Here is a 26,359-nt window from a genome sequence, read left to right on the forward strand (position 1 = left end):
GCACCTGACCAGCTCAGACCACAAAAGAAAGGACCAAGCCCAAATTACTTGCTTTTACACGTTGATTTTAAGCCAATCATGATCTTTGGGGGCCTGACTCCTGATCTGTGTATACTGGGGGTTGGCAATACCATATGTGCACATGCCCTGGGACATTGTCATCATCTCTGGAGCAGGGCTGGACTAAAGCCCGTCATGCCACCGCTACAGCCCCACCCCTCACTCAGCAGCCGCTGCATAGGGTCTCCTTGCCAACTACTGGAGCAGCAGAAGCTGCTGGGCATCTTTCCCATTAGGAGCAGCACCAAGCACCCCCCCCACACACTCACCTCACCAGCCAAGTGTATCTGAAGGGGAGAACAAGGGCAGGTCTGCTGCACTCTTCTCCTGCCATATATGGAGTCCTCTTCTGGGGTGGGGTTAGTGGGACTGCTCTCAGAGCAGTGGGCCTTGGAGTTGGCACCCCACTGAGAAGTATGGGACAGTTCATCCTTCTCCGAGCAATTCTTTCAGGCTCTCTGCAGACGCAGGCGGACATTGCTGCATTGGTTACACTCAGGTCACATTTTCAAGCTTTTCTTCCCACTCATGAGGGCTAGAAACTGTCTTGGTTTTTAAATGAAAGCTGAAATTCCAGTGTACTCACATGACTCCAGCAGCTGAGGTCCCAAGCAGGAATGTGTAATACTGTGCCTTGGTCCAGCTTGAATTTCAGATAGGTACTCTGTGAAGCTGAACCCTCTCTCTGCATCCACTGTGACAGCTGTTTTCTGCTTTGAGTAACTTTATCCATCACTTCAGGGGCTTCCCATCCCAGTGAGGCTGTTACATGTTGCACCTTGCAGCCACATCCCCTTGTGCTGAGATCACAACACAACTTGGAAGTTAAGCAGTGTCAGGTTGGTCCAAGGGCTGCAGAAAGCAGTTGGGGTAACTCAGCAGCCTTCTGCTCTCTGGGTCTCAAACAGGAGGGGCAAAAGAAATCTGCTGGCTGAGCCAGTCCATCTGACTGGAAAAAGACAGTTACCTTTTTCCGTAACTGGTGTTCTTTGGGATGTGTTGCTCATGTCCATTCCAGGACCCGCCCTCCTTCCCCAGTGTCTGAGTTTCCGGCAAGAATGAACCGAGGATGGGGGCGGGTGGGAGCCAGCAGTGCCCCTTTTTCCACGGCATTCGTGTGCCACTCCAGAGGGCACCAGAGCTGGTCCTCTACGGATACCACTGCGGGAAAAACTTCCAGCACCGGTGCATGTGGCGAGCGCACACACCTACAATGGAATAGACATGAGGAACACATCTCAAAGAACACCAGCTATTTGCTTTCCTCTGATCACACTCGGTCCCATTGATCAGGATGACTACACAATTCCTAGAGTCGTATCTTTCCTTTATTCTATTAATGCTCATTTCCTCGACAACACTTGTCAATCAGAGTCTGCATGTGGATTTTACAGCGCTTTAAAATATCGCTCTTAAACCAGAAATTTTGGTCTCTGAGCAAAACTTCTCCTAGGAGCAGGCAGACAGCAAGGGACACGCATAACTTACATTCTGTGGAAGCTGCTAAAGGTAGGGCTCGAACCCACAGTACACGGGCACAGTTGAGGTTCAATGACCACAGCATGTCTTCTTGAGCCACGCAATTCTCATGACAATATACTACCTGGAAATTCTTTGGCTCTGAACCGAGCCCTAGACTTGCTGTACATGAACATTTCATTCTCTTTGGCTCAAGCTACTAACATGCCAACCTGGAGTCCATTAACTTAACCCTGAATACCGTCAATATAAATCTGCCATCCTCCCCTAAGGAGCAGTGGGGGCTATGCACTAGCCAAACTCAATCCTGTGTGGCTGAGATCAGTTTGGAGACAATCAGAGTCATAATCTGAGCCCCAGGTGTGCACAAAACACAAAAAACAGGAGATTTTAGTAACATGATTTTTTTTGGGGGGGGTGGTGGAAGCCCTTGCTTAGATGACTCCAAATTTGGACCATTAACTTTACCCCACGTTCCCACGAGGTACAGCAAATTTTGAGACTACCTGCATCAGCAAGTGGATTTAGAGCAGAGACAAACACAACAGCAGAGCTGCCACTGCACTATAATGTTCTCAATCTCTCCATCAATGTATCTTCGCACAGAGACAGGTAGCAGCTTTCCCATGCCACTGCCCAGAGCAGCATCACATATACACAGACTACGTGCAGAAGCCACACACAGGAACCTAAGAGGCTCCTTTGAAATGGGTTCCCTCTGTTCTTTCCATCTCTTTGTTCAGTGCCAACGCGCTTAGTACTGTTAACCTACATTCGGCGCGCCCTCCCTCTGCGCTGCAGCAATCCAGCGTGTCCTGATGGACAGTTCTACTGGAGGTCTCACACCGCTCACAGCAAAAAGTCTCATAACTTCTGCTCTATTTATTTGTGTAGCGCTGCCACTTGTGATGAAGGAGCAGGAAGGGGACATGCCCAGGGAGCCTGAGCAAGCAAACACACTACATGCACCGGGCACTCCTTCCCCCACACATGTACACATGCTCTGCTACTAGAAAGCAAATTATGGAAGGGCTCCATATGATCCTTACACGTGAAAATTGGGCACTCGATGAGCTGCACCAGCTTGTCTACCTCAGTTAGGAAATCCACTGTGACCTCCAGGTCCCCGCTGGACATGTCTGTTAAGGAAATTCCACTGAAAAAGAGGAGCATCCTTGGTCACTGCTGACCACAGTTTAAGTAGCCAGCAGATGAGATGCAGTGCAGATTACCCCCCGCTTCTCTCTTCCATGTGACCAATTACTGCACATCTGCTGGGGTTGCACTGCACATCAGAGTCAGGTTTCCAGAAGGACGTGCAGCTGTACCCATCACACATGCATCTGCAGAGGCAGATGGGAAATCACTGCCCAGCAACCAGTGTGTGCATAGAATTACCTAGCTGGGTTCATGCAAGCACTGATCTGGAAATGTGACCGAGTCTTTTCCAAATATGGGCAGTAAAATATTACTGAATCGTGTGTGTGTGTGTGTGTGTCTGTGTCACACACACTCTCTCTCTGTGGCTTATTTGGGTTTCTGCTCTAACAAACCCTCCCTGAGCTCCTACTTCAATGTAACTGCTCCGTTCACCACCTATCCACCCATACCAGCAAGCTGCAAACAGCTAGTTCCTTCAGGAAGCTGCACAACAAATGAGAAATTTATCCTGGGGGAGGGGAGGGTGCACGATTAGGCAGTGGCTCAAAGTAGGAGGTTCAAGGAAGCTGCAAGGAGGTGGCCTAGAATTCAAGAGTCTCAGCTCTTTAAACCAAGTGTCTTTCCAAGACCTGAGAAAGTCAGGCTGCCCTTCAAGCCAGCAGTGGGTTTATCAAATGTGGGCCACAGAGATAACAGAGAGGCGCTCTCCATAAGGAAAGCAAGTGTTACCATTAGCACTGTGACACAGCCTCCCCTTGCAGCCGGCGCAGGGCTCTCACGGCACCAATCCAAAGCGTTCCCATCTCCTAAGATGGATTCTAGTGCACAGCAGAGGGGATCACTTAGATCACTATCAAGCCAGTGCTTAGGGAAATGTACTTTGGGAGTTTCATGTTTTGCTGGCACATGGAAATAATCATTATGCTCAACATAAACAGTGATGTCAATGGAACTACCGGAGAACCATAGAAAACTGGTCTGGGTCCCGCCAGCAGAGCCCTCAGCTGCTGTCTCTGCCCAGGGCTTGCTAAACAAGGAAGCATTTTTGAGGCTCTGGACGAGCTGGCCAAATAAACCAAGGAATCAAGCGCAGAAACACTCAGCTTAACTAACAACAGAGGCCAAGGCGAGCTGAGAATCTCAGAGGAAGGGTGACAGCTGGATCACACTTGTGCTGAAAACTAAAATAAAGCAGCAGACAGAGCATGAGCCCATAGGCCCCACCTCTACTGCAGGAACAGCCATGATTAATCCTGGTTCAGATCCAACCAGGAGAATGCTTGTTTTCTGTCTGCATGGAGGGAGACACCCCCTCCCCTATGTTATAACACGAATGGACCAACCCCCAAGCTGCCACAGGGTGTTTCTATGGCACAGCCAACGCTCTAAGGACAGATAGGCTGCCCTGGGGCATGTGTCGGAGTCTGCATTGCTTACTGTAAAAACTCTTTAGGGCAGTGACTCTTTATACAACACCTAGCAATAGGTGCTACTGTAATATTAATAGCACATTAATAGCATTGCAAGCATCAGCACTAGGAACGCAGCGCACGAGTCACAAGCCATCTGTCATAGCAGCAGCTAAGGGCGGGGGGGGGGGACATGGCTCCCAGGGTGCATGTGGGATCAGGAGCAGGGGAGAGGAGGGTCAGTGACATCAGCCAGCTGGCACAATGCCATCAGCTGCTCACTGTGTGGGGCTCCTCCAAGCAAAGGGCCTGGGACTGGAGACTCCTGCCTTCGCCCTCGCCCCCCCTAGGTGGGCCCCAGGACTGAGCTTTATACCCCGTTATAGAAAAGAAACGGTGGGGAATTGCACGATGGAGCTTTAAGGTCACAAGGGTGACCCCTCAGAGCTGCATGAGGCAGCAGCCTCACCTGCAGAAACTGACCCTACAGAGTGGGTGCATGGAAGTGTAAATGATACAGGAGGAGGGACCCTTCTCTTCCCCAGCCATTGCGCTCCTTGGCACTTTCCTCTCTGCACCTACAAAAACGGACCAGAGGGAGAAACTATCCAGCCCCAGTCCAGGAAACGCTTCCAAGGCCTTTACTCTCACTCCCTCAGCAAGGCTTGCCTCCTGTGTAATGAGGGTCGAGCTAGTGGGGGGCCGACTGGCGCAGCGAGGCTAAGGCGGGGGGGCCGACTGGCGCAGCAAGGCTAAGGCGGGCTCCCTGCCCTGGTGCTGCACAGTGCCGTGGCGCTGCACAGCTCCGCAGAAGCGGCCCAAGGGGCAATCAGGGAAGCTCTGCATGCTGCCCCCCTCCCACAGTGCTGGCTTTGCAGCTCCCATAGGCTGGGAACTGCGGCCTTCGGAGATGCAGGGGCGGCGCCTGCGGGTGAAGACAGTGAACCTCTGCCTAGGGGCTGGAAAGGCAGGCCACTGCCAGGAGCGGCGCTGAGCCAGGGCAGGGAGCCTGCCTTAGCCCCACTGCGCCACTGACTGGGAGCTGCCTGAGGTTAGTGCCGCCCATCTGGAGCCCACCCCCCCAAACTCCCTGCCCCAGATCGGAACCCGCCCACACCCCCTAACTCCCTCCCAGACCCTGAACCCCTACCAATACCCATACCCCAACCCTGAGCCCCCTCCTGTACCCCACACCCCAACCTCCTGCCCCAGGTTGGAACCCTCTCCTGCACCCTAACTCCTTCCCAGAGCCCGGACCCCACACCCCTGCTCCAGCCCTGAGACCCCTCCCGAAGCCCAGACCCCAATCCCACAGAGCTCCCTCCCACACTCCAAACTCCTTGGTCCCAGACCAGAGTCCCCTCCTGCACCCCAAACCCTTCATCTCTGGCCCCACCCTAGAGCCCGCACCCCCAGCTGGAGTCCTCACTCCCCTGCCCCCCAACTCCCTGCCCCAGACCAGAGCCCCCTCTCGCACCCTGAACCCCTCATTTCTGGCCCCACGCCGGAGCTCACACCCCCAGCTGGAGCCTCCACCCCCTCCTGCACCTGAACCCTCTACCCATGCCCAGTCAAAGTGAGTGAGGGCATGGGAGAGCGAGCCCAGAGGGAGGGGGCTGGAGTGAGTGGGTGGCAGGGCCTCAGAGAAGGGGCGGGGCAAGAGTGTTTGGTTTTGTGCAATTGGAAAGTTAGCAACCCTACGTTCCCACCCTCTGCAGGGTTTGAGCGCTCACCATTGTGCTCCCAGCTCCTGCTGGCTGGATGAGCTTGGGCTTGTGCTTTCTGCTGCATTTAGAGCAAGAAGTGAAGTACTGTGTGCTGCCATCCCCTCAAAGCAGGCGCTCACCCCTCGGGATGATCCCAGACCCACAACTCCATTCACTGTCCCATGTAAGCCAGAAAGACTAGGGTCACTGGGAACTGTGGAAGACTGGCTTCCTGTTCACGGTAAGGTTACGAGGGTGTCATAGCCGCTGTCCCAGAAGCAACATCTTTGCTGCAGTCTGTCACCAATCAGGTCATTCACTCCACTGTGGAGCAGGAAGAAAAATGCAGTTCATAGCCACATCATACTACTCCCCACTTAAAACCATTATGGAACAGGGCAAGAATGCAGCTCGCTGGAGCTCCCAGCTCATCTGAAGGGAGGGGAAATAATGGCAGCCAGAAAAGGTGAAATGGTGGATGACTTCCAAGGAGATGCCAAGTGTATGCATGTGTGAACAACTTTTGTGAGCCGTGTCCTTCACAGCAGGTCCCCCATTAAGGATGGGCAGAATAGGACGCCCCACGCCTTCCCTGTTCTTCCTCCCCATCCCCACAGAAGCAGCATGACAGAGGAAAGAAACTGTCCAAATGAGCGCCTCAGTGCTCCCCTGCTCCTCAGCCTCCCCAAATGCCGTCAGGCCTAACGAACACAGCATGAAAACACTTGCACAGGGTATCAGAAGAAGTCGGTGGCAGAGCCAGAACTTGAACTCAGAACTCCAAAGTCCCAGGCTGGTCCCCTAGCCACAGGTTCATCCTTGCTCTCCAAAGGGGAGGGCCTGGGGTGTTGGTTCACTGCTTTCTCTGTGCTCTGTTGAACAGAGAACTGGTTTCACAAGCAGGGAACAGCAGGAAGACTATGGAGAAAATTATCTGCTGTCCTAGTCATGAGCACAGAGCAATTTTGAACCAATTCATTGCACTGGCTGCTCTCTCAACTTGCAGATGCCCCTTTATTTGTCTGAAAAGCCCCAGTGGCGGGTACCACACCAGAGGGGAGCGTTTCAGACTTTTTCAGAATTATTTGGGCTTCTTGCAAGAGTGGGTGCAGGCAATGAACTCAGGGCCTTGAGGCAGTTCCCTTACACAACAAAGCATACAATATACTCCTGGCCCAGGGGATAGCAAATGGACTGGTTAGGGACCATCCTTAATCAGCTGTTTAACTTTACCACCGTTTGTTATGAAAACAGAGGCAAGGCTGGCTCCTCAGCTCTGACCTTGTGCGCCAGGGAGAGTCAGCTTGGCAGGTCTGCTGCCCTGTTTAGGCTACATAATTTTACCACTGTTGCCCTCCTGCTCTTGCCCTGCCCACTCCCTCAGAGATCCCCGGCAGCACTGAAAAGGATACAACTTCTGGATGAGGTCGTAAGCATGTTTGTAGTTCTGGGTGAGGAAGCAGAGGGACACTGTTGTCACAGGATTGTGGCACCAGGAACGGTAGAGACAGCAGAACAGGTTACGACTCTCCTGGGGGAAGAGAAAGCAATCAGGAGTTAGACCCACGAATGGAGGGGTGGCGTAGTGTGCAGAGCCTCAGGTTCCAAACACAGAGTGCCTGCAGCCAGAAGGTCACTGCTCAGCAGGGCCAACTCAACCCTGCATCCATCCAAATCTGGATTCTGTGGCTCCCCTGGAACAATAGTAAGGGCTAGATTTCCAGGCTTCTGAACATACCAATACACTCCTAAGCTGTGCAATAGTGCATGAAGCTGTGGTATTTATAAATGCAAATGAAAATCTCCAGGTCCCTGGCTATTTGCATGTGCAATTACCATAACTGTGCACAGCTGTGGTCAATGCCAGTGAAACTCATGCACAGCTGTTCATACATTTTCATGCAAGTATTGTAGAGCACTCTGGAAATCAGGCCTCATTCAGCTGTTATAAGAACACAGGGCCTGCTCTGGATGGCTGGCAGACTGTTGTGCATTGTGGCACTCGGTTGCTGCCCTCCACACCAGCACTGGCTGCATTTCAATTGTGTTATATGAAAGCTCTTTGGGGTAAGGGGAGCTCTATGACTATAAAATATCAGTGCAAAAGTTGCCCACTATTATCCAAAATTGTGGTGGAGTATTTGGATTTATCCAAAATCTCCCCTAGGCTGGGATCTTCTGTGCTAAGTTTCAAGCCAGAGAGAATTTGTACAGCTGACTAGTAAGAAGTTGAGGAGTACTTGTGGCACCTTAGAGACTAACAAATTTATTAGAGCATAAGCTTTCGTGAGCTACAGCTCACTTCATCGGATGCATCGAATGCATCTGATGAAGTGAGCTGTAGCTCACGAAAGCTTATGCTCTAATAAATTTGTTAGTCTCTAAGGTGCCACAAGTACTCCTTTTCTTTTTGCGAATACAGACTAACACGGCTGCTACTCTGAAACCTAGTAAGAAGTTGTGAAGGAAACAGACAGATCCTTAACTCTGGTATCATCATGTGGATGCTATTGTGTGCGGAACCGGAGAGCTCTGTTAGGCGGGGACCACAGGCACAGCAAGGGGTAGAAAGGAGGGGCAGACATCTGTTTGGGTGTTTCCCTCTGCAGAAATAGCCAACAGTCCTCCTTAGTAGTTGGTTTGGGAAGGCTGCCTATTGCGGCAGACAAGTTGAGGCATGTCGGCTCCTTCTCTGCCCTGGCCCACAGAGGAGTCGTCTGAACCCCTTAGAGCAGCAGAACGCACGGCAGGAGCCTGCACCATCTTGACACAGACTGAAAGACATGAAAGGCAGGAGCACAGTGGCTGCCTACAGAGCCTGCTGCACTCCTGCGTGTGGGCAGTGAGCTGCAAGACTCACCCAAGGCCTGGATCTGAAGGCTGTCTACCAACACAGGCCTGATTACAAAGGAGAACTCTGAACTGAGTGCCAGGGAGACAAGACACAGACCTCACCCCAGACTGGCAGCAGGATGGAAAGGGAGATGCCAGCGCTGTATGCAGGATGCCCTCGGAATGGGAAGGGGTTACACCGAGGTCCCCAGAACTGATACCCCCTGCAGGAGGTGCTGGTTATGTACCTAGCTCTCAGAGGTGCATTCACCTGACCAATAGCAAACAGGAAGGTGGAGGGAGGGCTCTGAATGGAGAGCTGCCAGGCTAGAGCCAGCCAGCCCCTAGAGCCAGACACCAAGAAAACAGGAGTGCTGAAGAAATCAGGGCAGTCTTGGGAAAACAGATGTCTAGAAAAGAATTCAATTGAGGTCAGCTTCCCAGGCAGCCCACCCCCAGGGAGCTACAGGGCAACTGTCTCCTTTGAGAGCAACGTTACGGCTGTGTCAGAGTTAACGCTTCCTCCACAAAGGGCAGAGGCTCAGCACACTCACAGGCAGGCCTTGCTATCGCTCAGACCCCACCACTGCCTCTGGAGCCAAGGCTGAGGGGGGCACTGTCTTGGACATAGGGACAGTGCAGGGTCGAGTCTTCAGCTGGCACTGGGGGAGGTCTCCACCTTTCAGTCCCCAGAACTGCTTCCGAGAGATCATCTCCGCACCCTGCCTCACAGAGCCTTCATTTCCCCAGGCAGCAGCAGCTGCTTTGGGACACAGGGAGCACTGCAAACTTCTCAGGGATGAACAGCTGAAGCAGAGGGGCTTTGAAGGGAATGTGATGGGATGATGCTACCATCACCACCTGTCCCCTTCCTAGCGTGCCTGCTTTGGGAGCTGGGGGGCAGATGTCAGCTGCTAAGAAGTGCCAGTGGCTGTGGAGGACCCATGAGAGAAAGGCTCGTGTGCCATGGGATCAGCTTACACAACAAAGGCTGCTCTCTGCTCAGCAGAGTGCACCAGAAACCCCCTCAGAAGAGGAGGCCACAGAACTTAGAACTGCCTCCAAGCCCCTCCAGGCACCACCATTGGCATTTGCCTCCAGCGATTAAAAACATCCACACTCCAGGTTGGCAGAGAGGGCCCTGGCACCAGTTTCCACTGGGGGAACTTTAATACCCAGCCTAGGGAGGGAGGGGGTCCCACAGCCAGGCACTGGTCTGGAGCTTGGGAGATCTAGAATCGATTGAGCTCTGCAATTCTTCCTATGGGACCTCAGCTGGTCTCAGTGCACCTCCATTTCTCCCCACCGTTGTCATCTATTTAGGTCCTAAGCTCTTTGGGACAGGTACTGTATGTGTCTGCACAGCACCAGCACAACGGGGCCCTCATCTCATTTCAGGCCTCTAGGCAGTACCCGAATACAGAATAAGTTGTGTGCAAGGGGAAACAGAACAAGTTCCAAAAGAAAAACCACTCCTCTGCGGAGAGACTGAATACAGAGATTCCAGTCACAGGAGACTGGGGCAAGTCCAAAACTGGACTTCAATGGAACTTGCAATGTTTAATCTGGATTCACTGCTTCCTTGACATAGTAACCTGCTTTTCTCTTCCGGCGTCACTGATGCAGTGTACAAAGACAGGTACACACTACCCCAAACTGCTCAGTCCCAAACGAAGTGACCATTTTTTCCCTGAGATATCAGCATCTTTCTTGGCAACAGTTTGTCACATTACTGAGGATTATGGCTTCCAATGAGAGAGGAAATGTTTATATGGACCCTACATTAATCAGATCTAGTCACACACTGCTCTTGGACCCATCTTTCTTTCAATCAACAACAACAAAGAACAATGGTTGCATTTTGCACATAGATAGCCCCTTCCAACCAAGGACAGAAAAGCTAACAGGAAAGGGATAGATAAGACGACAGAAAATATCATAATGCCACTATATAAATCTGTAGTACACCCACACCTTGAACACTTCATGCAGTTCTGGTCTGGGTGTTCATTACATTACAATTGGAAATGGTACAGAGCGGGGCAACAAAAATGATTAGGGTATGAAACAGCTTCCACGTGAGGAGAGATCAAGAAGACCAGGTCTGTTCACCTTAGAAAACAGACGACTAAGGGGGGATATGATAGAGGTCTATAAAATCATGACTGGTGTGGAGAAAGTAAATAAGAGTTATGTAAAGGGGTAAACAACACAAGAACCAGAGGTCACCCAATGAAATTAATAGGCAGAAGGTTTAATACAAACATAAGGAAGAACTTCTTCACACAACACACTGTCAACCTATGGAACTCATTTCCAAGAGAGGTTGTGAAGGACCAAAGCATGAATGAGTTCAAAAAAGAACTAGACAAGTTCATGGAGGTTAGGTCCATCAGTGGCTATTAGCAAAGATGGTCATGGATACAACCCCATGCTCTGGGCATCCCCAAGTCTCCGACTGCCAGAAGATGGGAGTGGACAACAGGGGCTGGTTCGCTTGATGATTGCCTGTTCTGTTCGTTCCCCCTGGGGCATCTGGCATTGGCCACTGTTGGAAGACAGGAAACTGGGCTAGATGGACCATTGGTCTGACCCACTATTGCTGTTTTTATGACCTCAAAGCACCGTACAACTGTTAAGCCTCAACATCTACCACGGAAATCTCAAGCCAAGAGTAAATCAACTGAGTCAGGAGCAGGTTAGAGTAGTGCTACTCAAAGCGGTGAGTCCAGTCACCAGTGCCAGTCCGCGAGCCATCAGCTGCCTGTCTATGCACACACTGGGAAAAAAAATTGCCGGTCCCCCACATCTAATAAGCACTTGAGAAGTACTGGGCTAGAGGACTCCCAAGACCACACTGTCAATGGTAAAACGAAGAATCGGACCCAAATCCTAACCCTTGTATGACGTTCTCTTCCTCCTTGAATACTAGCCCTGCGACCATACCTTGTGGGGAACAAGAGTGCAAGGTAGACACCAGACAAAATACTGAGCAGCTCCTTACCAGCAAGTCTTAAGATGGGGCTTCTGTTTAGGGCACCAAGAGGCAAGCATGTGAGACAGACAGGAGAAGCGAAGGGGCTGGGAGGTTACGTACTGGCCAGAGAAAAAGGCTCGGTATCTCCTTCCCCTCAGCCAAAGTTAGTCTTGCCCCTTAATTCATTCCACAAGAAACCTGTCAGATGCCAGCCTACATCCTGAGGGGACAACTCTGCCCAAAGGTTGCTAGGGGCCCTGGGTACATGACAGCCTCAGTCACGTGCACACATAGAGGGTAAGAGGTGGGGAGAGCCTGTTTAATGAGGAAGTGTTCCTGTTCAACATACCGGGGTCTTCAGGTCCTTCAGCTGGTTTCTCAGCTGGAAGAGCTCAGAGGAAGTCAGCAATATTGTGTTGAGAGTGTGGACCATAGTCGAGGCAAACTTGAGGTCCTCTTCCCGCAGCAGGATGTCTGCCATGGAGTGGAAGATGTTTTCTGCATTGAGAAGCAGACAAAGCTGCCTGTATGTCAAAGAGAGAAACAAAGGGAGAAAGAAGGTTATTTACTCCAGTCTGTGACCACAATAGCAGATCCATACACCACACCCCTCTCGGAAGGTGCCCGTGTGGTATAGACACATAGGGGATGGAAAAGACCTATTTGGTCACATCCAAGTGCTTCCCACGGGGCCATTACAGCACTATCCCCTCCAGTACTGTGTTCAAAACCAGCCCAGTGTTCCAACCAATGGAGTTTCCACCACTCCCTTGGGAGAACAGTCCCAAGTCCTGTAGACAGACTTCACCATGCGAAAAGGTGCTGGGACCCTCAGATACTTGCAGAGACAGTGATGCCCACAATCCTTAGGGGCTGTTTGCTCAAGTTACTCGTATCAAGCACTTCACCCTTCCCCAGACAGTAAGTCAGCCTCTCTAGTGCACTCATTTTTGTTGCCTTTTTCTGACTCTCCTCCGTTTTGGTCATACTCCTGTGGAGCAAAGATGCTCAGAATGGAACACAGTATTCTAGATGTGCGGAACAGCATTCTCTGCCCTCCCCCTCAAGCAACTGAAATATCACATGGGTTTTCCACTGCTCCCTCTAGATCGCTTTTGGCTTTGTGTGACCTGGAGGGAGCATTTCTTGACAACTGTTCAAGGTGCCTGCGTGCAGACCTAGGTTAGTGCTCCAACTGAGGACTAGTTACTCTACCTTGATTCCCATGGAACAGTGCCTCCCACCCACCTCCCAGAACACTTCACAGAGGCAGGTAAAAACCGTCTCCATGTTACAGACAGGGAAACTGAGGCACAAACAGGTTGTGAGAGTTCTGCAAGGACACCCAACAAATATGTGGCAGAGTCAAGAGTCAAACCCAGATCTCCTTACTACCAGTCCACTTGAACATGGTGATCTGGGAGTTACGATGGACATGCTCCTACAAATACACTTTCTGCCACTATTTCTTTTATAACAGCCCAACTCCGCACAGTTCTGCGGATACAGGGTGTTTCATAAGCTCTATCACGGGGGCTCAGCTGGTCACAGCTGGAATGTTCTGTTTAGCAAACTGCAGCATTCTCCAGGTTTTTAACATTTTTCACTAGAAACCAAACCCCAGATTTTCCTCAGAGTTTGTTTGGATTTTAGGATTTTCTGTTTGGTCTGCGAAGCCTCCATGTTTCCCTAGCTCGCTAAGGTTCTGGATGGTGTTTTCAAGGACACCTGAAATGCTGCCCAACACTGGCTTTGCTGTTCTGTGCTAGCAGAAGCCCTGATCCAACAGCCTTCAGTACCTGGAGAAGGACTTGATCCATTCCCTTTTAGTCACTGGGCAAAAAACAGGCTTAAAAAACTTCAAATCTCATTTTATTTTCAATGTAGAATAATCCATACAATGCACTTTCTCCTGGAGCCCACTCCATGCCATGCAGAGACTTTTGGGTTGTGTGTGTGGGGCGAGGGGATGGGACTTCCCCCAACATGCATGACATTAAGAATTTCTTGTCCAAGTGCATTAAAATTACAGGGAGACATTTCAGTGCAGAAATGCTCCAATGTCTGAGGACCACACTAGCAGAGGTCAGCTAGTTGAGCCAGCAAAGTGATGCATTCCCCTTGTGTACACTAGCATTTTTCACCAACATTTCTCACTGGATCATGGGCTCAACTTGACCAATACAGAAAATACCCTCCTGTAGACACAGTCACTAGCAACCTGCTGGCTGGGTTGATTCTTAATGGGCCCAATCCTGCCTGGTGCTGGGTTCTCTGCCTTGACTTACTTCACTAGAACTGGTTCTCCCCAGAATCCTATTCAGATAAGAACTCTGGGTGCTAAGTGGGTTTGGGTACCAAGGATACTACTTATTGCCTGTTTATATAGCATGCTCCAGGGTAGTGCTGGAAATGTGTGTCTCCTTTCTTATCCTTAGGTTGACAGGACCCAAGGACATGGGGAGGAAGGGGAAGGACACAGTCTGAGAGGGCTTCCAAGGCTACCTATAAACAACATCCCCTAGTGCACCACTGGGACTCTTCCAAGCACTCATGCCATAACCGGGCACTTAGCACTAACAGTGGGGTGCTCCACAATACAGGAGTTGTCTCAGTTGCAATCATAAAACCCCTTTCTTTCCCCATTAAAGTAGGGGGCAAATTCCTCACGAAGATTTAATCGGATGGAGAAAGATTGACGCGTTGTCCAGCTGATTGTATGACGGTGTTCAGCACACTGGCCATCTCCGTGTTTGCACCCCAGTACCCAGGAAATGACATTCACCATCAGGTAAACCAAACCAGCAACTGGAAATATCCCCTGGAGGCATCTGATGGACATTTATGAAGGCAAAAGCAGCAGCATGCGCCTTCCTGAAGGGGCGTTGGCAAGCTGTTTGGTGAATGTTTGCGGTGACTGGCTGGGGGTCGGGGCTGTCGGTATGCCGGTGGAACACTCCCAGCACGCGCCGACTGAACACACCAGGCAGGTGCTGCTGCCGGAGCTCGGAGAAAGATCACAAAGCTAGTTCTCCTCCTTGCCAGTGCTATGCCTGTGCTCTCCGAGGCTGCAGTGGCAGCCTATGGTGACTTCTGACAGCACACGCTGGCTGAAGGCTCTGCCTTGGAGAGCAATAAGCATCCTCCGTTGTATATGGCTTCAAGCTGTGATCTCGTTACATCCTATAAACGAAACATGGTCAAACTAGAGCAGTGATTTCATGGGAAAACCCCTGGGCAGTAGGAAGTGGTGCTGGTGACTAAATAGGTGGCATTCTTCTCGCCAACATCCCTGGAGAACCAGTGCCCCCGTTTGGTTGTGGTGGGGAGCTGTGCTGCTGGAGCACTCATCTTTTGAATGAGATTTTAAACCATTTTATGGCACTTTTTGCACAAGCTAAGGATGACAGTCCTAGTGTCTTGGCCAAATACGCTCTGCCTAGATTCCCTTCCCATGGTTTCGGTTGAATGCCATCCTTCACTTCTTGTCCTAATGTTGTGCAGTCATTCATCCCCTTCTGGAGAGCTGTCCCATTCCACTCCAGGGAGGCTGCACTTCTGTACTGGGCAAAGGGATTTCAGTTCGTGATGCCAGGCAAAAAGTGCTTCAGGATCTCTCCTGGCTGAAAGGCAATTCAGGATGCAGGACTGCTATCACTAACTGTCTCCTCCTTCACTAAACCTCCAGCACACCTATGTTGACACAAGTTACTTGATCTAGGGCATGCTTATGTGTTGCTACACTAATGTGACTGTTTCAACTACAATCCTGGCTGTGGTTAGAAGTTCCCTGAATAAAAACAGCTTCATGGTACTGCTGTACTCCTAGCTACAGGATATAACTATGACTTGCTTTGGTCCTTACTTGCGATACTGCTTATTTTAGCACAATCCATATTAGATTTGATCAGTCCCTTCTGGCCTGAAAAATCTATGAAGATAGTTTATTGTAGAAAGGTCCTAGTGAAGTTACACCTCTGGGCAGGTGAAAAGCAGATTTTGTTAATAGGTTTTTAAAACAAATTCTTTAAGCAGAAGACTGAGTTACTACTGCCATAGGACCAAGAAAACTGTTGACAAGTCAGACTGTGGACATAGTAAGGCATGACTTGGGATGAATACACAATGAAGTCAAAGCAGTACGGCTTCTAGGAGGGTAAACCCTGCCTTTCTAATCTGCTCTGGAGTCTCTGAAAGATTCAGTAAAGCTTTGGATGAAGGAGACCCTGTTGAACATAATTTGCTTGGATTTTTAAAATGCTTTTGACAAGATCCCTCACAAGAGACTATTAAAGACAATAAATAGCCAAGGGGCGATGCGGAAGTGCCCTAAGGTGGATCAAAACACACAGGAAACACTGTAATGAACAGCTGCTATTCAGAGTCCAGGCAGGCTAATAGCAGGGTACTGCAGGGAGCAGCATTTAATAGATTACTGATCTAGAGGAGTAAGTGGGCAGTAGGTGAGAACATCTACAGTAGATGACAGAGCTATTTACAGCAGGGTTGAGAGAGCTCAGGGCTGGAGGAACCCCAGAAGGGTGGAAGATGGGATAGTGAAGTGTAATTCTTCAAGTTTTGTTTAGCAATTAGGCAGCTGAGCCCCCAGACAATTTTACTTTTGTCCCTCTACTGCATACCAGCATCTTACTTAAAAGAAAGAAAAAAGAAGAGACTTTTTTTTTTTTTTTTTTGCTATGAATGATTTAGATTTGGATGATTTAGTTGGGGATTGGTCCTGCTTTGAGTAGGGGGTTGGACTAGATGACCTCCTGAGGTCCCTTCCAACCCTGATAGTCTAGGATTCATGAATTCAGAGGGAGGAAGAGAAGGCTCCGTCCAGTTTGTGGAGGATGGGCTCCCACATCACTAAGGCATCCTCACAAGTGCCCGCCTTGCTGGCAGGATTCAAAGGGCTGAAAGCTCTCTGCAGGGAGGAGTGGAGAAACACCAGTGGAGGTGAAGGGGAGACGTCAGCCCCGCCACACTCCATCTGCAGGGCAGTCAGCCCAGCAGCTTTCACCAGCACACAATTCCCTGCAGTATTTTTGAAAAACAGTGCCATAGCATCCTCCGCACTCTCCTAAACAGGAGAAGGACAGCGGTACTTTCATGGCAACTTTCTACCCTGGGTCCTGCTAAGCTCAGCATGCACCGCAGAATCCCTCTACCCACATGGCTTTTCCATGCTAGGAGCAGGGTGGCTGGGACTCAAAGGCAGCAGGAGCAGATCAAGGCGCTGCTGGTACGATTAGTGACACGGTACTGGCCGACAATTGGATTCCCTGTGCAGAGCTTTACGTAACCTAATCTAACATTCTTTATGGACTGTGTTCAAATGGAATGGGCAGCAATAAATAAGACCATTTATATCAATTCTTACATAACTGGCTGCAGACATGTGCTTTTGGAATTAAACACTTCCCCCCCCTCAGTGGAGCGGAGACAGAGATCAGCACCACAACAAGCAGGCCAGGAGGCAGGGAACATGAGATACAGGAGGCCGCTTGAGTCAGGATGCTGCTCCTAATGGCACACCATGGCAAGTGGCAGCCTCAAACAGGAGCTAGTGGAGGTTGCTGAGAAGGAAGGGAGACAGCCATGGGAATGAGTTGCTTGCTTATTTCAAGTCAAACCTGAGGCAGTGCAGCAGAAAACAAATCTTAGTGCCACAGCGAACTGCCAGGGAGGAAACACGGCACTGCAGGGAGCCAGAATCATCCCAACAACCTTCGGGAGAGGGCTAGAACCTCTCCTTAGAGTTATGAAGTAGCACAGAGCTTTTCCTACAAAACACATTTATTCTCAAGGTGAAAGCATTACAGATAAAACATATTAACTGATCCGAGAACCCACATGGCCACTAATAAGCTTCCCAGAGATCACTTCAGCTAGGACTCTGGTAGGAGTCAGTCCTTCAAACCCTACACAGGTTTTTCTGTGGGCACATGTTCATAAAACCTTTGGCTCAGAACAAGCACCACCCTAGATCTGGGAGTCACCCCTTTATACCGTTTGGGTCTTCGATCTTGGGACCCTGGGAGCAGATGATCAGCAGGCCGTGGGTTTCTTCTCGAGGCGGTTTCAAAAGGAAAGGTCAGGCAACGACAATTTGCATTGCCCACCTCCCAAGCATTTTCCAGGAAATTCACTCAACTTCAAGTTCCCTCTTGTCCAGCACACCTGCCAGTTCCTTGAAGCTCATAACTCTTCCCAGGGTTTACAGTGTCCTAGAGCTGCTACAGACGATCCCACAGTAACACAAACATTTGCATTTTTAATACAATGAGCTAAGATACTTAAACTTAATTCACTCAGGTTTGTCCAGAACTTTGCAGGAAATGGCCATGCCTGAAACAGGTACCAGTTCACAACCAGGCGCCTAGGGCATCCAGGGACAAAGTATGCAGGGAGGCTCTTCCCCTGGCAGAGAAACATCAGTGTCAAGAGCATTCCTTCCAGGGTCTGGTCCCACCCTCTAGGCACCTCAAAACTACACGAACTTCAGCTAGATCAGCATCCACTGAGCATCTGTCCCCACACCCCATTCCAGGCCACAAGGGATCACCACAGTCTGACCTGCATTAGAGCTCAAACCCCATTCCCTCCCTCTGGGAAAGCCAGGAGCACAGATGGGCTCTGACCATGTCTCAAAGGCAGAGAGACAGAGTTCTCCTGAACCCATTACTTCTGCAAGTGCAGGGGAGCATGTTTTCCAGGCTATACAAGCCCTCCCTGGCTATAATTCCTCAAGGAGAAACGCTGAATGGGGCAGGGGAGAACAGCCTCCAAAAGGACCCTACAGTGTCAACCAGGAGAGAAAGGACACCCCATCCTTCAGCCTTCCTGATGGTCCATCCCACCCCTGCCATGAACTCCCAGCCGGCATGCTGAAGGGATCCCCTGGCTCCCCACCCCCCAAACTCCCAGCCGGCACACCGAAGGGATCCTCCCAGCTTCCCATCCACAGCTAACGCAGCATGGAAGTGGCTCCTCCACATACAGTTGCACAGGGGAGGTGACTCCATGCCCATCACCACTCACAATGGAGTTGCCACTGGGCACGGATCCCCACCTGAAGCATGCAAGAGAGACATATCAGCCCTGGGGATGGGGGGGGAGGGGAGGCTAACTCCCTGGCTTCAGCGCCTCTGGGGGCAATTACAGCCAGTCAGGGCCCAAATCCCATGATCCAGTCTGTCCTGGGGGAAGAAGAGACGAGCCCTTCGTTACCCTCGACCCAGAAGGTCTGTTCTACCTGAACCCTCTGCTGTGCTGCCCAGCACTGCCTTGGCCCTTAGACAAAAGCCTCTCTCCCTGCCCCAAAAGAACCCAGCAAGGTTGGGTGGGTTGAGCAAAGCTCTCGGGGCAGCGAGGAGCCAGTTTCCACGGCCGCAGGCTAGGACACGCATCAAGTAGCCAGTGCTGCAGAAGCAAGAACTGCTCTGGAAAGCTCCCTGGGAAACCCTGTGTAGGGAGCCAGAGAAGCAGCTGTGACGAGCCTGGTGACCTCTGACACTCCCCTCACACGCCTACGCGCTGGAGCAGGCATTTTAAGGCCAGGATATGTCTGGTTCGCCCTCCCTCCCCGACCCTCGATCAAAACCAAGAGCTCATTTCCATAAATAGAAGCTCTGACATTTTGCTGGCCAACGCCTTGTTCCCTCGAGCAGGAGTCGCAAGCAAACTGCTGGCCGATTGCAGGCCTGGTTTTGATTAGCAAGGATGGGATTTTGTTGTTTGCGTGTGGGAGCACTGGGAAATCTGGAAACATTTTGCTTTAAAGGACCACCACACACATCACCCCTCTGTGCGAGGCAAACGGGTGCTCCATTGCTTTCACCTCAATTGGTGGAGGGATGGCTTTGCATTCCAGTCCATTTATAGGCACTAATATACTGTTTACAGACAAAGCCTGGGTCCTCTTCACCTTAAATACCCATGTCTAATCTCTGCATGGGAGGGCCGGGGGGGAGACACGACAGGGACACGCTGCTTGCTGCAGAACTCCGGGGAGAGCTTCGGGAGCACAAGCAGCAGAGAAGCAGCAGCAGTGTTCCACCCTCCCTTTTCACCAGGATGGCAGCCCATGCTTCAGGCACAGCCATTTCGGCCCTGCTGCAGTTCCTTAAAGCTTCTGAAGACAATACTGTGGGAGGGGCAGGGAAGAGGAGAGAACAACTGGCCAAAGCACATCAACCAACCAAGTGCAGCTGCTAGCCTCCATAACAGCAGCCAACAGCTGAAGCCATCAGCACAATGACTCGCAGATCACATGCCAGGGACATGGGAAACCCAGAGCAGATCTCTGCTGTTGAAGGGTTTCCACTGAGTGAAAGACAGCGTAGAACAGGAGTCTGTCACATGGTAGATGGGGAAGTGGGAGGGGAAGGAGCATGGGAAAACAGGTGGTTTTAACTAACCAAGCAATACTGGAGATTCCAGAGAGCTACTGGGAGCGGGTCTAGAGAAACTCTTGGCAGGAGGACAGGAAAAAGGAGAGCATCGCCATTCTTTCATGCACGTTCTCTTTGCTGTACGTCACCTGCTCTGCCATTCCCTCCCCTCACCTTGGCACTGCAGGCCAGCGCACAGCATTTTGGATTTGCTACTACTGCAGCATACAATGAAGCAGGCTTGATGCAATCAGCCATGGAGCATCTGCATAGCTAGGGGTGAGGTGGCACAGCAGGCCTTGCATCTCTGCAGACTGGGTTAAGCTCCTGCACGTTGGTCTTCAAGTGGAACTGAGATGGAGGCTGTAATCCGGTCTATCTATCCCTATCACCGCCTCCTAAATGGCCTGGCAGAGCAGTGCAGTAAGCTGCCTTGTGAGCACAGAAGCCTTGTAAAAGTCTTATGAGCGTAGAAGCCCAAGTCAAGCCGGTAGGAAGTCAAGCCCAAGTCAAGTAGGAAGGTTAAAGAGAAGGCTTTAGGTCCAGGCGGCAGAGCTTGGGGGTGGGAGGAGATCGCACAGGTTCCGTCTGCACTACATCAGGTTCTAGGGTGACCAGATGTCCCGATAAAATCAGGACTGTCCCAGTGTTTCAGTTTGGGACTGGCTGGGGACATGGAGTGAAGTGCAGACAGGGTTGTCTGGCTCACTGCCACCCAAAATGGACCCAGCTGAGGGGTCCTGTTCTCTGTACCTACAAGCTCTGTGTTAGACCATGTTCCTGTCATCTAATAAACCTCCGTTTAACTGGCTGGCTGAGAGTCCCATCTGACTGCGAAGTTGGGGTGCAGGGCCCTCTGGCTTCCGCAGGACCCCACCTGGGCGGACTCGCTGTGGAAAGTTCACGGAGGGGCACAGGATGCTGAATGCTCTGAGGTCAGACCCAGGAAGGTGGAAGCTGTGTGAGCTGTGTGTCCTGCAGACAGTCTGCTCACAGAGAGGAGACCTCACCAGAGTCTTGACCGGCTCAGTAGGGAGAAGTTCCAGAGCATCGCCCGGGGGCTCCGTGACAAGGTCGGGAATTTTCCTCCAGGGCAGATTGGCAGAGGACCTGGGTTTTTTTCACCTTCCTCTGCAGTGTGGGGCACGGGTCACTTGCTGGAGGAGTCTCTGCACCTCAAAGTCTTTAAACCACGATTTGAGGACTTCAATAGCTCAGACACAAGTTAGGGGTTTATTACAGGAGTTGGTGGGTGAGATTCTGTGGCCTGCGCTGTGCAGGAGGTCAGACTAGACAATCATAATGGTCCCTTCTGACCTTAAAGTCTATGATTCTATGATTTAATTGTCTGTCCCGCATCCCGACTGTACACCATACGTTTGTCCCGATATTTTGCTTTGAAGGCACTCCGCCTTTTTTTGGGGGGGGGCGGCAAAAAACCTAGAGCCGGCCTGGGAAGGGGGGAGCCTGTGGCTGCCCCCCATGTGTCCAGATATTTTGTTCTTGTCATCTGGTCACCCTGTCCGGTTTCAGCTGATACTCTTTGCTCCTTGTTTTCCATCAACATTGGAATCCATTCAGGGGCTTGTCTGAGAATTTGAGAGTTCAATGACACAGTCACACACCCAGAGTGAGAGAGGTGGTGGTCTTCCAGCTACCTCACCCTTGTCCCCAAACTGCCTCAGCGCAGGAGCAGTGCCACAGAAAGAGGAGCCAGGTACATCTCCCTGGGGGTGGCACGTCATGCAGGAGGATGGATGGAAATCTCAATGTCTTCCAGGTCCCCCAAGTGCTGAGGGATGGAGAGCAGAAGCAGAAGGGCACTGTAGGATCGTGCAATATAGAATCCATAGCAGAAGCAGCTGCACTTGTTGGCACTGGGAAGGTCTAGGAGTAGATTCCAGCAGACGCCCTAATCCCTCCCTTTCCTGCAGTCAGGGCCCGGATTCTGCTGACATTGATTCCCAGGTGTTGATCCCATCACCACAACTAGATGCAGTGACTACAACTGGACTGACAAGGCATGGTAGTAAGTGCCCCATTTGGTAGTGTTTGCAAGATCCTTCGGGTGCACCTACACTGCAGCCGGGGATGTGAAGGGTAGCTCGTGTGGCTTTGGAGCAGGCTGCACAAGCAAGTACATATGCAAGGGGGAGAGGTGGGCTTGTACTGCATCCTCACTTCTAATCTTAGCAAGCTAGCTAGACTACAGCTAGTGCAGGCATGTTTCCAGGAGCTGCCATTCACATCCCTGGCTGCAATGGACATGTACCCTTAAGGCTGCAGCTCTTCAGGTTAGGGACCGAGTCTTGCTGATTGTCTCCTTCAGGACTGGCACATTTTAGAACTGTACTAAGCACTAAATAACCAGTGATAAGCCAGGAACTTGCTGACTTCTGCCTCAAGCCTTAGAAGGTCTTTTTGGGTTGAAGCTGTTCGTGCAGAGGAAGCTAGTCTTTTTCAAAAGGAGCATCAACTTAAAAAAAAAAACAAAACCCAGATGTGATTTCAAATTTACTGTTGTAACAAGGAGCACCAAGATCCAACAGTTTGGTTCTCTCTCCTTTGTTATAAGCTGTTTAGTTGCTTGTGGGTTCTACAGCGCTCTACACTGACCCAGTGTCAGTTACTCTGTTGGTTTGTCTGGGTCTTTCATCCAGCAATGGCGGAAAGAAAAGCCATTAAAAAAAATATATATAGGAAAATGTGTCGGTAAAGACATAAGAAGTGGCAGGGCCACTGAGGGGCAGGTGTAGGAGCTGAACTGTTTTGGGAGTGTGGAAATGACTAGATTTCAAGTCTGTGAGCCCTTACAACAAGTTTTCAGAAAGTAAATCTATTTAGCAGGTTTGGCTGTAGAGCTAGAGATGCTCGTCATCTTGTAGCTTTGTCGGGCAGAGGCTGTTCCTGGAGGAGGGAACTTTTTGCCTCCAAAACTAGTTCAGCAAACCTGTTCCTGTTCTGAGGAAGGGGCAGAGAAGGGCTGTGATGCTCAACAGAAGCAGCACAAGGTGAGATGATGTGAAATTGCTGACTGGGGCATGCCATGACAGCCAGAGGCTGGTCGGGGACGGGATGCAGTGGAGTGCATTGAGGCAGTGCCTCATAGCTGGCAAGAGGCAGGACCGCCCAATACAAGCATTAAAAGAAATTGTAAGGTGAATCAAAGTAAGTGAGGGGCATCCCTGTGCACAGGGCCCCATTGCCAATGTCGCTGGTAGAGCTAGCACTGTGTCTCCTTGTCCTTGGGCTGCCATCTTGACACGGTGGAGAAGCTTGTGTACACTTAAGACCCTAAGAGCAATGCCGTCTGGAATCCTGTACACCTGGTAGGGTCACCCGACTGGTAAGGTTGAAGGTGAGGGACCAGACAAAGTGCAGCCCACCACAACACAACACAACACAGTACAGTACAAGAACTCAGCTGCAGAACAGGTGGGTGAAGCAGGATCAGCTCTCAACGGCTGCAAAGGAGGAGAAACCCCTGGTCATCTTGGACCTCCTTGCCACCAGACACAGGTGCCTCACCTGCCAGTGCGCATCAGCTCCCCCTACATTAAACTACTCGTGCACAGGCTTCTTTCACAGGAAGAACTTTTTCCCCACCCCTACCCATAAAAGTCCTGCGGTGATGGGTGAGTGGTGATGGGGATAAGTGAAGCGATCACCAGGAGTCTTTAATCACAGACCCACACGCAGGCGGTGACTGCAAGATGGTCGTCATATGCCCCTGGACTGGGATGAGGGGCATTTTCAGCAGCAGAGGTCACAATGGAGCAAGCCTTTTTAGGAACCTCTCTGCTCACCCCATATGGGGAAGGGGCTAGAAAAGGTGCCCCAAACATTGGCTGTCCCACCATACCTGACTGGAGAACCGTGTCCAGAGGGATCACTCCCAATGCGGTCAAAAAACAAAAATGTTTGTTACAACTTGGAACATCCGTACTCTACTAGATGAATTAAAAAGTTAAAGACCCAAATGCAGACCAGCAATTGTTGCCCGAGAACTCTTGAGGTACAACTTCAACATCACGGCTCTCTGTGAAACAAGATGTGCAGATGAAGGCCACTTGAGGAAAGAGGGCGGCGGTTACACTTTCTTCTGGAAAGGAAAACCAGCAAGCGAAAGGTGAATACACTGTGTTGGTTTTGCAATCATCCAGCATCCAACTGGTCAATAAGTGATTTGCCACTATCATCAGTGCATATGCACTAACTCGACTCTGAAGAACAGAAAGAATCCTTCTACACTGACCTTGATAAAATGTTGTCATCCACTCCAAAAACAGATAAGATAATCCTCTTAGGGGACTTCAACGCAACAGTTGGACAAGATTCTAACGTATGGAGTAGCACCACTGGGAAGGAAGGAGTGGGCAAGACCAATTCCAATGGCATCTTTCTACTCAGCAAATATGCAGAGCATGACCTTGTGATCACAAACACAATCTACAGACAAAGCAACAAACACAAAACAACTTGGCAACACTCCCGCTCAAAATAGTGGCACCTCCTAGACTACGTCATTGTAAGAATAGGTTTCAGAATAGCAGCCGTGTTAGTCTGTATTTGCAAAAAGAAAAGGAGTACTTGTGGCACCTTAGAGACTAACAAATTTATCTGAGCATAAGCTTTCGTGAGCTACAGCTCACTTCATCGGATGCATGAGGGAGAAAAACTAACAAGGTTCACTTGCTGCTCCTCAAAATCTGGCGCACTGAAGAAATCCCTGCTGACTTACGTAACGCTAATACCATCACCATTTTCAAAAAGGGAGACAGGGCCAACTGTGGCAACTATCAGGGCATTGCCCTCCTCTCCATTGCTGGGAAGATTCTTGCTAGAATCTCACTGAATCGCCTGCTCCCTCTTGCAGAGGAAGTATTTCCAGAGTCCCAGTGTGGCTTCAGACCATCACAAGGCACAACAGACGTGATTTCCACAGCCAGGCAGATCCAGAAAAAATGCGAAGAACACCACCAGGAGCTGTATATGGCCTTTATTAATCTGACCAAACCCTCTGACTGTCAGCCATGTGGCTCTATGGAAAATCATGTCAAAGTTTGGCTGCCCAGGCAAATTTATCACCATTGTAAGACTCCTCCACGATCAGATGACTGTCTCCATCCTGTGCAGTGGCTCTGCCTCTGAACCCTTTGTCATCCGAATTGGTGTAAAACAAGGCTGTGTACCTGCACCCACCCTTTTCTCCATTTTCTTAGCAGCTACGAAAACACTAACCCAAGACTGTCTACCACAGGGCGTTGGCATCCAACATCGGATTGACAGCAACCTCTTCAAACTTTCTCATCTCCGTGCCAGAACTAAAGTAATATCAGCAACAATAACTGAACTCCAGTATGAAGATGACACTGTTGTAGTTGCACACTCAAAGGAGGATCTACAAACAGCCCTTAATTGCTTCTCTGAAGTTACAAAAGCCTAAGGCTAACTTTTAACATCAGCAAAACAAAAGTTCTCCACCAGCCAGTCCCCAGTCAATCATCAGACCCAGCAAGGAAGATCTCCAAATACATTGACAAAGAAGAACTAGAAAATGTAGAATTCTTTACCTATCTTGGCAGCCATCTCTCAAAGACGGTAGACATAGGTGTCGAGATTCAGCACAGAATTCGCTGTGCCGGCCTTGCTCAGCAATCATGTGTTCAACATCAGAACACATACTCTACTTTTAGTTTATAAAGCAGTGGTAATCCCAACTCTCCTCTACGGCTGAGAGACTTGGGTGACTTATAGAAAACACCTGAAAAACCTGGAATGCCAACCCCAGCACTTTCTTTGGAAGATCATCAACAAAGTGGGAGGATCATCGCTCTAAAGTCAGTGCCCTCAGAGGCCAACATTTTCAGCATTGAGGCCCCTATTATCCAGCACCAGCTGAGGGGGGAGCGGGCACTGTGTGTGCATGCCTGATGTGCACTTACCAGCACAATTGCTGTATGCCCAACTCACCAAAGGAGAAAGGAAATGGGGAGGCCCAAAGAAATGCTTTAAAGACACCCTCAAGATAAACATCAAGAGATGTGGCATTGACACCACACACTGGGAGACAGCAGCCCAGGATAGGGGTAACTGGCGAAGACTTGTCAGAGAGGTAACATCCACTTTTGAGGAAAATGGCCTTGCCCTGGTCACAGAAAAACACCAGAAAAGAAAGAAAAGACAACTGTCACACAGCAATTGTGGCCCAACCCCATCTTCCCACACCAGCTGCAATGTCTGCCAACGAGCCTCTGGACTCAAGGATCGGACTCCTCAGTCACCAAAGGACCCGTGAAAAATAAAACCTGTGAAAGATCAACCTTGAGGGATTGTCGA

At 50.4% G+C, this 26,359-nt stretch overlaps 1 protein-coding gene across 9 annotated transcripts in view; it reads right to left on the bottom strand.

Moving 5' to 3' along the window:
* VAC14 (VAC14 component of PIKFYVE complex) overlaps nt 1–26,359 on the bottom strand; it is a 185,528-nt gene that overhangs the window by 18,278 nt on the left and 140,891 nt on the right. For 6 of the 9 annotated variants that reach the window (XM_043495198.1, XM_038368166.2, XM_043495202.1 and 3 more), the window contains 3 exons: nt 11,974–12,148; nt 7,228–7,346; nt 2,589–2,668 (listed from right to left, as the gene is read on the bottom strand). In XM_043495198.1, coding sequence (XP_043351133.1) covers nt 2,589–2,668; nt 7,228–7,346; nt 11,974–12,148 — 374 coding nt within the window. Of the gene's footprint in view, nt 1–2,588; nt 2,669–5,842; nt 7,347–11,973; nt 12,149–26,359 lie in introns of all 9 variants that reach the window. The other 3 variants (XR_006275199.1, XR_006275198.1, XR_006275200.1) reach the window with 2 other exon arrangements.

The sequence above is a fragment of the Dermochelys coriacea genome, chromosome 12, assembly GCF_009764565.3.
Source record: "Dermochelys coriacea isolate rDerCor1 chromosome 12, rDerCor1.pri.v4, whole genome shotgun sequence".
In the NCBI taxonomy this organism is placed as follows: Eukaryota; Metazoa; Chordata; order Testudines; family Dermochelyidae; genus Dermochelys; species Dermochelys coriacea.